We start from the raw sequence: 13,849 nt of genomic DNA, 5'->3' as shown, positions 1-13,849 counted from the left end.
AAAAGCGAATGAACTTAGGTATCGAATAAAACGGGTCAAATCGAATGAACTTAGTATCGAATAAAGACGGGGCCCCAAAATGGAATGAACTTCGATATCCTAATAAAACGGGTTAAAAGCGAATGACTTAGGTATCGAATTAACACGGTCAAAATCGAATGAAACCTGTTTAGGGGTATCGAATTAAAACGGGTCAAAATGGAAGGAACTTAGGTATTCGAATAAACCGGGGTAAAAAAATCGAATGGATTACAATTATCAAGAAAACGGAGTTTAAAACTCGACTGAAAACTTAGGTATCGAATAAAACGGCCGTCAAACGAATGAATCCAATTATAGATAAACGGTCAAATCGAAAGAATCCAATTATAATCGAATAAAAACGGGTCAAATCGAATGAACTTAGGTATCGAATAAAAGGGTCAAACTCGAATGAACTTAGGTATGAATCCACCCCACCCCCCCCCAACGGGTCACAAATCGAATGACTTAGTTCGAATAAACGGCGTCAAAATCGATGATCCAAATTATCGAATAAAACGGTCAAATCGAATGAATACAATTTCGAATAAAACGCGCGTCAAAATGAATGAACTTAGGATCGAATAAAAACGGGTCAAAATTTTCGAATGAACTTGGTAATCGAATAAAAACGGGTCAAATAGAATTGACCCAATTATCGAATAAAACGGGTCAAAATGATAACACGGGTTAAAATCGAAGAACTTAGGTATCGAATAACCGTTGAAAATCGAATGAACTTAGGTATCGAATAAAAAACGGGTCAAAATGGAATTAACTTAGGTATCGCATAAAAACGGGTTCAAAATGGAATGACTTCGATATCTAATAAAACGGGTAAAATGAATGAAAACTAGGTATCGAATAAAAAACAGGCCTCCCCCCACCAACAATCGAATGAACTTAGGTATCGAATACACGGGTTAAAATCGAATGAAATTAGGGTATCGAATTAAAAACGGCGTTCAAAATGTTTAGAATGAACTTAGGTATCGAAAATCGGGTCAAAATCGAATGGATCCAATTATCGAAATTAATAAAACGGGTCAAAATCGAATGAACTTAGGTATCGAATATAATAAACGGGTCAAAATCGAATGAACTTAGGTATCGAATAAACGGGTTTAAAATCGAATGAACTGATGTTATCGAATAAAAACGGTCGTCAAAATCGAATGAACTTAGGTATCGAATAAAACGGGTCACAATGGAATGAACTTAGGTATCGAATACAAACGGGTCAAAATGGAATGAACTTAGGTATCGAATAAAACGGGTCAAAATCGAATGCTAAATTATCGAATAAAACGGGTCAAAATGGAATGAACTTAGGTATCGAATAAAACGGGTCAAAATGGAATGAACTTAGGTATCGAATAAAACGGGTCAAAATCGAATGGTTCCAATTATCGAATAAAAACGGGTCAAAATCGAATGAACTAGGTATCGAATAACCAGGTCAAATCGAATGAACTTAGGTATCGAATAAAACGGGTCAAAATGGAATGAACTTAGGTATCGAATAAAACGGGTCAAATCGAATGGATCCAATTATCGAATAAAACGGGTTAAATCGAATGAACTTAGGTATCGAATAAAACGGGTCAAAATCGAATGAACTTAGGTATCGAATAAAACGGGTCAAAATCGAATGAACTTAGGTATCGAATAAAAGGGGTCAAAATCGAATGGTTCCAATTATCGAATAAAACGGGTCAAAATCGATTGAACTTCGGTATCGAATAACACGGGTTAAAATCGAATGAACTTAGGTATCGAATAAAACGGGTCAAAATGGAATGAACTTAGGTATCGAATAAAACGGGTCAAAATCGAATGAACTTAGGTATCGAATAAAACGGGTCAAAATCGAATGGACGTAATTATCGAATAAAACGGGTCAAAATCGAGTAACACGGGTATCGATCTTAGTAATCGAATGAACTTAGGTATCGAATAAAACGGGTGAAAATCGAATGAACTTAGGTATCGAATAAAACGGGTCAAAATGGAATGAACTTAGGTATCGAATAAAACGGGTCAAAATCGAATGGATCAACTTTATCGAATAAGAATAAACGGGTCAAAATCGAATGAACTTAGGTATCGAATAAAACGGGTCAAAATCGAATGAACTTAGGTATCGAATAAAACGGGTCAAAATGGAATGAACTTAGAATCGAAAATCGAATGGATCCAATTCGAATAAACGGGTCAAAATCGAATCCCAAATGAATTACGAATAAAAGGGTCAAAATGGTCAAAATCGAATGAGTATCGAATAAAACGGGTCAAAATCGAATGGAAATTATCGAAAACGGGTCAAAATCGAATGAACCGAATAAAACGGGTTAAAATCGAATGAACTTAGGTATCGAATAAAACGGGTCAAAATCGAATGAACTTAGGTATCGAATAAAACGGGTCAAAATGGAATGAACTTAGGTATCGAATAAAACGGGTCAAAATCGAATGAACTTAGGTATCGAATAAAACGGGTCAAAATGGAATGAACTTAGGTATCGAATAAAACGGGTCAAAATCGAATGGTTCCAATTATCGAATAAAACGGGTCAAAATCGAATGAACTTAGGTATCGAATAAAACGGGTCAAAATCGAATGAACTTAGGTATCGAATAAAACGGGTCAAAATGGAATGAACTTAGGTATCGAATAAAACGGGTCAAAATCGAATGGATCCAATTATCGAATAAAACGGGTTAAAATCGAATGAACTTAGGTATCGAATAAAACGGGTCAAAATCGAATGAATCCAATTATCGAATAAAACGGGTCAAAATCGAATGAATCCAATTATCGAATAAAACGGGTCAAAATCGAATGAACTTAGGTATCGAATAAAACGGGTCAAAATCGAATGAACTTAGGTATCGAATAAAACGGGTCAAAATCGAATGGACCCAATTATCGAATAAAACGGGTCAAAATCGAGTAACACGGGTTAAAATCGAATGAACTTAGGTATCGAATAAAACGGGTGAAAATCGAATGAACTTAGGTATCGAATAAAACGGGTCAAAATGGAATGAACTTAGGTATCGAATAAAACGGGTCAAAATGGAATGAACTTCGATATCTAATAAAACGGGTTAAAATCGAATGAACTTAGGTATCGAATAAAACAGGTCAAAATCGAATGAACTTAGGTATCGAATAAAACGGGTCAAAATGGAATGAACTTAGGTATCGAATAAAACGGGTCAAAATCGAATGAACTTAGGTATCGAATAAAACGGGTCAAAATCGAATGGTTCCAATTATCGAATAAAACGGGTCAAAATCGAATGAACTTAGGTATCGAATAACACGGGTTAAAATCGAATGAACTTAGGTATCGAATAAAACGGGTCAAAATGGAATGAACTTAGGTATCGAATAAATCGGGTCAAAATCGAATGGATCCAATTATCGAATAAAACGGGTCAAAATCGAATGAACTTAGGTATCGAATAAAACGGGTCAAAATCGAATGAACTTAGGTATCGAATAAAACGGGTTAAAATCGAATGGATCCAATTATCGAATAAAACGGGTCAAAATCGAATGAACTTAGGTATCGAATAAAACGGGTCAAAATCGAATGGTTCCAATTATCGAATAAAACGGGTCAAAATCGAATGAACTTAGGTATCGAATAAAACGGGTCAAAATGGAATGAACTTAGGTATCGAATAAAACGGGTCAAAATCGAATGGTTCCAATTATCGAATAAAACGGGTCAAAATCGAATGAACTTAGGTATCGAATAACACGGGTTAAAATCGAATGAACTTAGGTATCGAATAAAACGGGTCAAAATGGAATGAACTTAGGTATCGAATAAAACGGGTCAAAATCGAATGGATCCAATTATCGAATAAAACGGGTCAAAATCGAATGAACTTAGGTATCGAATAAAACGGGTGAAAATCGAATGAACTTAGGTATCGAATAAAACGGGTCAAAATCGAATGGATCCAATTATCGAATAAAACGGGTCAAAATCGAATGAACTTAGGTATCGAATAAAACGGGTCAAAATGGAATGAACTTAGGTATCGAATAAAACGGGTCAAAATCGAATGGATCCAATTATCGAATAAAACGGGTCAAAATCGAATGAACTTAGGTATCGAATAAAACGGGTCAAAATGGAATGAACTTAGGTATCGAATAAAACGGGTCAAAATCGAATGGATCCAATTATCGAATAAAACGGGTCAAAATCGAATGAACTTAGGTATCGAATAAAACGGGTCAAAATCGAATGAACTTAGGTATCGAATAATACGGGTTAAAATCGAATGGATTTAATTAAACTTGCAAGACTAGATTTTGTTGCGTGACAAGTTAGGTAGGATGTAAAACGAGCAACATTGTTTTCGAACTTACACCGCAACGATGTTTCTCGACAAATTGGACGTTTTTGTGACTCCTATTTCAGCGCCTTAAGCTTTTTTGGAGCATTGTTGCACTTTGATTTTTTTCAAATGTGAGGATCCGACGTGTTTAACATCTTTTTGCGGTTTGTGTCTGTTTTTGCCGACAGTGTGAAGATAATCCCTGTAATGGTTTCCCGTGTTATCACCATGAAGGACCAGTTTGTACATGTGCTTTCGTGTGGATGGGCAGATACTGCGAAGTTAGAGGTAATACAGTCAATTCAAAAACGTTGTTGTCGAACGACTCAAGCCTACGCGACTGGACCAAATGGAATATGGGTAGAAATAACTGAAGCGGTTAAATATTCGTTCTGAATTAATTGTTCCCGCTAGTAATAAGATAATAATGGCGAGAAACAATCCATTAAATGCATGTCTTTGGGCTTAGGGAAAGAAAAACAAAGTAGTTATGATTCAGTTCACAATTTCGAAAATATGAAGGCATTAAAAAAACGTTTCCTTCAACACTTCCCGCTCGCCTACGAAGGTTTGTGCTTTAAAGCAGGCATGACTAGTCAGAAAAAATTATGGAGTTAACTCGGCTTCAATGACTGCTACCCAGAGTTCCTATCGGTCCAGTCGCGTAGGCTTGAGTTGGTCGACGACAAAGTTTTTTGAATTGACTGTATGTGCGACGTACTACGATCCAGATCTATTCCAATCATTCATTTCTCACCTCTGGGGTCTCAGGTTTGATCCCTGTACTCGGAATCACGTGCGAGTAGTACAGTTTAAGTCTCTCCCTTGATTGGAGGGGTCTCCTCCGTGTTTACTTGTTGGGATTTTCTCCCCTCGTATTGCATCGCAGCACGCTAAATTCAGTTTAATTTGATCTGCGGGCTACCCGTACCCTGTCTTAGATCAGCCCAGAGGTTGTTTCAGGGTTCGATCTGCGAGTTATCCGTGCCCTTACTTTGATCAGCCCAGTGGTTGTTTCAGGGTTCGATCTGCAAGTTAGCCATGCACTGACTTAATCAGCCCAGAGGTTGGTTCGGTGTTCCGACACTAGTAAAGGCTGCAAAACAAACAAAAAAAAAAAAAAAAAAAAACACTACACTTGCCCAGTTTTAATGTCATTTTCTTGTTACATAAAGCATTGGGCATGGAAGATAGAACCATCCTCGACTCACAAGTGACTGCATCGTCGACTTATAAAAACTCGGGGCACGAACCATATCGTGCTCGTCTCAATGCCTTTCCCATAATGCCGTATAGTACAGTCATAGATGTCGCTGCTTGGTGTGCTGGAGACCTCAAGGGTGACGAGTATTTGCAAGTTGATCTGTTTCGTGTTGTGACAATTACCATGGTTGCGACCCAAGGAAGGCCGTATAGATACGATCAATTTGTAAAAAAATATCAACTTGGGTACAAAGAGGAATTAGGTACTAACGTGTGGAGGAAATACAAAGAGGGAGGAATCGTCAAGGTTTGTGTAAAAATAAAATAGATAAATCTATTTTTTGTGTCCAGTGCTTCCAACGCTTTTGCGCTAACTGGGGACACTTTTCACTTACACACACTACCACCACTACATTCGATATTGACCCCATGCATGTGACGTCAAAGGAGCTGGATCTGGAGGACAGAACAAAAGGATTCCAATCTACTGACAATTGGAGCCTATTGTTGTCCCCCAGATTGAGCTGCATTAAAAAGTGCTGAAGGGATCTATTCTATGCACATAACACTAAACTAACATGTTTCACAAAACCTCATCACCAACTCTTATTTAGATGCTTTTAAATCAGAAATGTTAAAGGAAGTCATATTCGATGGCCATGATTTTTTTCTGCAATTCATTGATTTTTTCAATTAATTTCTTTGAACAAGAATATGTTGGGGTAATCAATTTCTGATTGCAATTTCATTTGTTCGCGAACGTCATTAAACAAACTGAATTTACACGTTGATTTTTTTTCGGAAAACTGGAGAACCGGCTGCGAAAAATGGCGACATCAGCTAGCGATTTTTCTGACACTTTGTTGGTTTTTACTGATTACAGGAATTCTCTGGTAATAGTGACATGGACACTGTAGTCCAACATCAGCTGTCGGAACATCTTAGAACACAGTTCGTACGATTTATCGTCTTGGAATGGAATAATTATATTGCAATGAGAGTAGAACTGTATGGTAAACCTTGAAAACTGTAATAAAGACCTTAAGGCTCCGTCCACACGTGTCCGTCAAAGGGACTAGGCACTAGCGTGCATTAGGGCGGATCAAGAAATTTCCGGATACGTGTGGACAGTGAAAACGATTCGAATACGCTGTGTGTGGACGCGAATATTTTCGTATCCGCAAAAAAAAATTGCGGATACAAAATTTTGCGGATACGTGTGTCCGGAAGTGTAAATAATTTCTCTTTGGGGTGTAATTGTTCATTGGAGATTTCATTCAAAACATTGTCAGTAAAGTCAACTCATCCACAGGGAAGACAGACTTTGAAGGCGCGCAACCCTCAAGGGAAATTATTCATACTTCCAGTTAACGACGCCGTCGTAGATTTTGCAAACCCTACTATATCAATGGCAGTGATAAACTATGACAATCTGGGACTTAATGACCCTAGAAGTGAATAACGTATTAACCATTCCGAGGTTGAGAGAAAATTGGGTTGTTTGCGTTACGGTGCATTGTAGGTATGCAATGGACGCCATCTTGGAAGTAAGTTCCCTCAACATACCCACAATGCACTGCAATGTCAACTCCACCCAGTTTATCTTCAACCTCGGAATGTCCAATATACATGCGTACATTTCAGTCCGTTTTCAAAGAACAGTCCCTTTCACAGTTCCCTGCGCCATCTTGAAAGGTAGCTGTGCCTTTGCATTGAATCGAGACGAACGGTGAGTTTGCAATGACAGAAAACCTTTTTCTAACACCTTGGGCAATTATTCACGTCTCTATTATTGCTAGCTCAATGTTTGTCTCGTTTCAATACAAAGGTGAGGCTTCCTTTCAAGATGGCGCAGGGAACTGTGAAAGGGACTATTCAAGAGCGTTTTAGTTAGAGTGGAACTGTATGGATCTTTTTCACTCGACAACAACTACATTGCATGAAACTGATGCATTATGATCATAAGGGATGATTTTTAACATAAGCTAGTTTTAAGTATTTATAGATACTAGGTAACAAGTGGCGGAGACAGCTAGCTGCGATGACACCTATTAGTCCCTCCGACCTGACCATAAAATATCATACAGCATTTTCGTTTGAGACGTATATGACCATCAAAACTGTCAAACTAAAGACATGATGCACAATTTCGCCTTTAGATTTTCACCTTGGTTTACTTTCTTTCTCACGTTCTTTCTTTCTCTTTCTTGCTTCCTTCCTTCCTTCCTTTGTTTGTTTGTTTTCTTTTCTACAGTTGCATAGAAAAAAACTGTACACTGACTCCCTTGTCTAGTAGAGAGCATAAACATTACGCTCTACTTATGATCAACAATAGATCCCTTTTATACAAATGAACGCTAGTTTCCTACCGAGCTAACCACCAGTAGGTCTAGAACGTCTTTTTCTAGCTGTAACACGGCGTGAACGCAGAATGGAGACGTTTTACTACATGTGTTACATGATGGTTTAAACTTTCATCGCTACAATCTACATCCTACAAAACAGAACGACTAAATGTCAATTTCACATTTACATAATGAGACGGATGGATGGTTAGATAAGTAGATAGACGGGAAAATGGATGGAGGGAAGGATGGAATTGAACTGATGAGATGTATGGATGGATGAGACAGATGGGATGGTTAAATAATTAGATGAACAGATAAAAGGATGGATGGATGGAGAGAGGGAGGGAGGGAGGGAGGGAGGGAGGGATGGATGGATGGATGGATGGATATATAACAGTATGTAAAAATAGAAAACACTACTTACCAATGTGTCAAGGTTGATTACTGCTTTATGGTCATCAAATGTCACTATGATTTCATCACCGAGAGCAGATAGTTTAACGTACTCTACTCCATATGTACCTTGTAGAATAGTGATGAGTCTGGAGCAAAAACATAGCATGAATACTAGAAAAGGTATATAAGAAAGAAGGATGGAAGGGAGGGAGGGAGGGAGGGAGGGAAGCAAGGAAGGAAGGAAGCGTGGAAAAGATGCAATCTTACAGATTATATAAGAAGGAAGGAAGGAAGTAAGGACGGAGGGAGGGAGGGAGGGAGGGAGGAAGGGAGGGAGGGAGGGAAGGAAGCAACGAAGCAAGGAAGGAAGCAACTAAGCAAGGAAGGAAGCAAGGAAGGAAGCAAGGAAGGTGGAAAAGATGCAATCTTACAGATACATATATATTTTCTGTAGTGTTATTTACTATTGACTGTACATGCAAGGATAACATCTTACTTTTCGTGAAATGTGTTTACATCAATCTTTTTTAACTGTGAAGCGGCTAGGAGAAAAAAATAAATAAAATATTCAGCATGAAACAAAATGTAAAAACGACAGAGACACTTGGTCAATCTGATAAAGACACAATAATAACATACAATTTCCATATTTACTGTAAACAAAATTCCATTCATCGTACACCCATTATTAGAGGTACAACTCTATAGACCCCTTGGATTGAATTCCTAAAGGAATTGTTCTGGGGGACAAAACAAGGCCGTCTTTTCTTATGCAAAAAAAAAATCCATTGTTTTGTCCCCCACAACAATTCCTTTAGGGACTCAGTGCAAGGGGTCTATATTCTTACCTTGTGCAGCCATAGGGTTTGACTCGACTTGAAGAATGACAGCCAAGACAGCATCAGCATACATATCATTAACAGAGTTGGCCATCCACTGTTTAATAAAAACAAACATTTTATCAAACCCGGAAACGACCTCTGGGCTGATCAAAGTCAGGGAATGACTAATTCACAGATAGAACCCTGAAACAACCTGTGGGCTGATCTAAGTCAGGACATGGCTAACTCACAGATCTAACCCTGGAACAACCTCTGGGCTGATTTAAGTCAGGGCATGACTAACTCACAGATCGAACCCTGAATCAATCTCTGGGCTGATCTAAGTCAGGGCATGGCTAACTCACAGATCAAACCCTGAAACAACCTCTGGGCTGATCTAAGTCAGGGCACGGCTAACTCACAGATCTAACCCTGAAACAACCTCTGGGCTGATCTAAGTCAGGGCATGGCTATCTCACATATCGAACCCTGAAACAACCTCTGGTCTAATCTACGTCAGGGCATGGCTAACTCACAGATTGAACCCTGAATCAATCTCTGGGCTGATCTAAGTCAGGGCATGGCTAACTCACAGATCAAACCCTGAAACAACCTCTGGGCTGATCTAAGTCAGGGCATGGCTAACTCACAGATCAAATTCGAATTAGCTTGTTAGGTTTAGCGGCGGGAAATTGGTGAATCCGAAGAAAAATCAATCTAGAGACCTTACAAACTCTACTCTTATGTGATGTCGAGTCCAGGAATGAATCCCGAGACCCCAGAGATACGCTGAGAATTTACCCCTTCAGTAATGAAGCAATATTTTGTTATGCAAAAACTATTACATTCTTACAACATGGCTGGCTTAAACCCTTTCCTGACAAAACATATTGACTAGTTATTTACCTCGATAACGACACTGCTTTTTTCCTGTATAACAGTGATGGCACCAAAAACACGGACTCCTTGTTTGCCTTGCAAGGTAAGGTCATCTAAACGACCTGCCAGGTTCTCAAGGCAATGCTTTAGAACTGGGAAAGAACCATGAAACGCCACGGATTGTTTCTGTCAAAGAAAAAAAGAATTATCAGTCAATTGTTTAGTCTCAAAGAGGGTTTTTGCACTAATTTATACCTCTATTAAGCGACCAACCTCTATTTAGTGACCAGTTGTCAAAGTCCCAAAGAGGGTTTTTGCACTAATTTATACCTCTATTAAGCGACCAACCTCTATTTAGTGACCAGTTGTCAAAGTCCCAAAGAGGGTTTTTGCACTAATTTATACCTCTATTAAGCGACCAACCTCTATTTAGTGACCAGTTGTCAAAGTCCCAAAGAGGGTTTTTGCACTAATTTATACCTCCATTAAGCGACCAACCTCTATTTAGTGAACAGTTGTCAAAGTCCCAAAGAGGGTTTTTGCACTAATTTATACCTCTATGAAGCGACCAACCTCTATTTAGTGACCAGTTGTCAAAGTCCCAAAGAGGGTTTTTGCACTAATTTATACCTCTATTAACCGACCAACCTCTATTTAGTGACCAGTTGTCAAAGTCCCAAAGAGGGTTTTTGCACTAATTTATACTTCTATTAAGAAACCACATACGAACCTGGGTTAATACACTAGTTGCGAGTTCTGTGTAATCTGCAAAGCAACAACAAACAAAAAAATCAACATCTAAATTGGCCTATCGTATAACTTATAAATGAGCCAATACCGCTTCAAAGTAAACCAATGGGCGTTCCAAGAAATTTAGGTTATTTCATGGTCAAAGAGGCTAGAAGTAGCAGAAGATATTAGAACTTCACCAAGGAAGTTCTTAGGGGAAATTTAAAACAATTCAAATTAAATTAATATCTTTTACTTTGTAAGTCATCAGGAGCGATCAGGTGATAGTTGAAACCTCTCTTTATGAGGATTCCTGACATCTGTTTATTGTGTTCGGGCTTCTCTCTCGCCATCTGACCCATTACCTGTTATAGTGAAGCAAAAAAAAACCCTCAGAAGTTCACATTTTTACCGATATGCTGAACAACCTCAGGGCACGAATAACTCACAGATTGCATTGTCAAAGCACACAGCACGCACTCAGCTCCCTTATAAAAGAAATTTTAAAAAACTTGCTTGCTGTGCTGTATAGAGCAGTTTTCGTATGACTGTGAAAAGCTCACGGCACGAACACGGTCATGACGCGGCAAGGGATATGCCAGACCAATCACATTGCTCGAGAATTCACTCTTCATCCAATCAAATGTCAGAAACACGGCTCCGAACACGGCGCGGACACGGTCACGCCAATGTCACGGCACTGTCACACCTATCACATTGCGCGAGGAAAAAATCCGCCAATCAAAATTCTAGAAAACGTCACGGTCGCAATTACAAAGCTATTCCCTATCTTTTGTCTGAAATTACTGGTAAGTCTATTCCCGAGGTTTCTGATATGAGCAGAGCCGAGTGGATGTTTTGTCGGTTGAATAAGGATATTCCTTATTACCCCGACGTAATTTACGAAATATTTTACAAAATAGACCCCAGCCACCCCCTATTAGAATGGATTCCGAGAAGATAGTGGAATTAGCATAAATCTTATGGCATAAGATTACGCGTAATTTCTAGACTGACGTTCGATATGTAAATAGAATCCCGTCACGATATTTACTGAGCAAGCTTTCTTTGAAGCTCTTCTTTTGCCTCCTGATAGATCTTTTTGCGAGATTCCTCGGAAAGATCTTTTACGACTGTTTTTTTATTCCTTATGTCCGTCTTTAATTTCTCGTATTTGTCTTCTTCGGCCAGAATAAGCGAGAATTCGACGTCGTCTATCTTTCTGTCACGCAAAGCCTTTGAGACAAGATCGGTAATTGTATTTACTTTAGCCCTTGACAGAGCTATTGTCGTGTCATGCTTGGATATTTTGCTTGACAACTGTTTCATAATGCCCGTAGCAACAGCCGAAATAATACCACAAGCTGCCCCAACGCCGGCCAAAGGAACTCCAACGATTATTCCCGGTCCGGTAAGCGAAGTAGCAACGCCAGAGCCCGTTAACACAACGGATATGGATCCTGAAGTTATCGCAATCTTATGTAGCGTACTCCGGGCTCTGACGTATTTTTTTCTAACTTTTTCATAGTGTTTTGTTTGCCCTTCCAAGTAAGCCAGAATTAAGTTTGCTTTATTCAGACGAAAGTTTTCAGCGTTTAATTCGTTAGGTGTAGTATAGGGAACATCTGGGTACAACTGAGGTGCTGATGGTATAACATCCATTATATATACTAATGTACGACGCTTTTGGGAATGATATTGAGGAGCAGCCACATCACAATAATCGAGATTACTGGAATTGGAGAGCATTTAGGAAGATGTTTCCGCACGCGGATGCTAGTAAGTTCGAAAGAAGACCCGATGGGATTTACTATAACGGCTCTAGGATGTACAGCAATGAGGATTTGAAACCTACGCTGGTCGATCAGATAGACAATCAACTGAAGAATTCTGGTTATATCGAACATAAGCCCGTGCAAGGTTGGTCAAAGGAATTATTGCTTGGTACCGGTACTTATCCGATACCCGCGGTTTCATTTGATGAACATCCAAGCTTGGATTTGACATTGAACATGCGGATCTCTAACAACCATTCCTTTCCGTTAAAGGTGCGAGATATCTTCAAAAACGTGCCCATTAATCATACCACCGCCAAGGAATCTCATGAATGGTTAAGCGGTCCTAACATGCGTTATTGGCCGCAGCAGTTGAACTTTGCAGTTTGGTGCGCCACCAGCGGTTGTGGGGTAAGTGCAAACTTGATGAAGAATTCAATATTCATGTTTCACTTCCACTTCACGGTTAGAAGAATACTGCATGAGATGGGGGTGGTTGCGCTGCCGGGAGATGCCGCGTTTTATCCAAGAGATAACAAATACAGCGTGCCGGCCTATAACAGGCTTTGTAAGGAATTTGGTGTTGTAGGGAAGGATTTCCGATGCACTACGGGCGCTAACAATGGGCTGGGGCATATTTGGGCTTATTGGGGGATTGGTGGGCACGAGCTAAGTGATAAGGAAGTCCACGCGTTGAATTTACAATGGACCATGGCTTCCCACCCAGAAACCCACTATCGTTTGAAGAATGAGTGGTGGTGGTTGGAGGGTCCAGTTAAAGATACCAAGCAAGTTCGCGATGGACCTTTGTTCAAAGACGAGGGTGGTAAGTATGCCGGGGCTAATCCACTGATTATCAAGATTACCAACGACGTGCAAACAAAGCAATATCTTAATTTCATACCCCCAGAAGGTAAAGGGTTAACCAAAGCCGGCCTTGCCCGTTTGAACCGCAGCATAGAAGCTTACGTGTATTCTATCCTTGGAGCCCAAGTAAACACCCGATCCAGCATAGTGGGGAATACCGGCGCCGCAGAAGAAACGCGAGCCGAAGCTTTGATTCTATTCGAAAGTTCAATCTTGGAGGGCGACATTAGCAAGGGCGTACAGCGTTACCAACTAGCCATACAAAATTCTAAGGCCCGACTGGACTATGCAGTAGCCCCGGGTTGTTGGTTAATGCCTAGTAATTTATCTATAAATACTGGCTCTGTAGTAGGATACAACAATAAACTGCAGCGAGCTACTAAGGATATGAAGTTTGGGGTGAATGACGTGAACTCTGACACTCTTAGGAACATTCCTCACTTCGTAG

At 39.5% G+C, this 13,849-nt stretch overlaps 2 protein-coding genes across 2 annotated transcripts in view; one reads left to right on the top strand and one right to left on the bottom strand.

The window, feature by feature from the left end:
* Positions 1 to 5,516: 5,516 nt before the first annotated feature.
* LOC148905712 (cleavage and polyadenylation specificity factor subunit 3-like) overlaps positions 5,517 to 13,849 on the bottom strand; it is a 33,344-nt gene continuing 25,011 nt past the window's right edge. The window contains exons 21-27 of the mRNA XM_089039964.1: positions 11,016 to 11,124; positions 10,761 to 10,795; positions 10,058 to 10,216; positions 9,179 to 9,266; positions 8,827 to 8,872; positions 8,359 to 8,476; positions 5,517 to 8,080 (exon numbers count right to left, since the gene is read on the bottom strand). Coding sequence (XP_088896090.1) covers positions 7,991 to 8,080; positions 8,359 to 8,476; positions 8,827 to 8,872; positions 9,179 to 9,266; positions 10,058 to 10,216; positions 10,761 to 10,795; positions 11,016 to 11,124 — 645 coding nt within the window. The 3' untranslated portion in view covers positions 5,517 to 7,990. The remainder of the gene's footprint in view (positions 8,081 to 8,358; positions 8,477 to 8,826; positions 8,873 to 9,178; positions 9,267 to 10,057; positions 10,217 to 10,760; positions 10,796 to 11,015; positions 11,125 to 13,849) is intronic.
* LOC148905713 (contactin-associated protein-like 5) lies at positions 5,669 to 6,610 on the top strand. The gene is made up of 2 exons (XM_089040611.1): positions 5,669 to 5,893; positions 6,470 to 6,610. Exons 1-2 carry the CDS (start codon positions 5,669 to 5,671, stop codon positions 6,608 to 6,610), a joined length of 366 nt encoding a protein of 121 aa, XP_088896737.1.

This window comes from Actinia tenebrosa, unplaced genomic scaffold (assembly GCF_029948245.1).
Source record: "Actinia tenebrosa isolate PJP-AT-01 unplaced genomic scaffold, QUT_ActTen_1.0 PGA_scaffold7__59_contigs__length_16204524, whole genome shotgun sequence".
Classification (NCBI taxonomy): domain Eukaryota; kingdom Metazoa; phylum Cnidaria; class Anthozoa; order Actiniaria; family Actiniidae; genus Actinia; species Actinia tenebrosa.
The sequence above is the reverse complement of the archived record's forward strand: the minus strand, read 5'-3'. Positions and strand labels throughout refer to the sequence as shown.

Excerpts from the sequence above, each read along its gene's own strand:
- LOC148905713 (XM_089040611.1), top strand. The coding sequence starts at position 5,669 with ATGCCGTATAGTACAGTCATAGATGTCGCTGCTTGGTGTGCTGGAGAC. Across the intron at positions 5,894-6,469 it reads AAGAGGGAGGAATCGTCAAG|GAATTCTCTGGTAATAGTGA; the intron begins GTTTGTGTAAAA and ends TACTGATTACAG.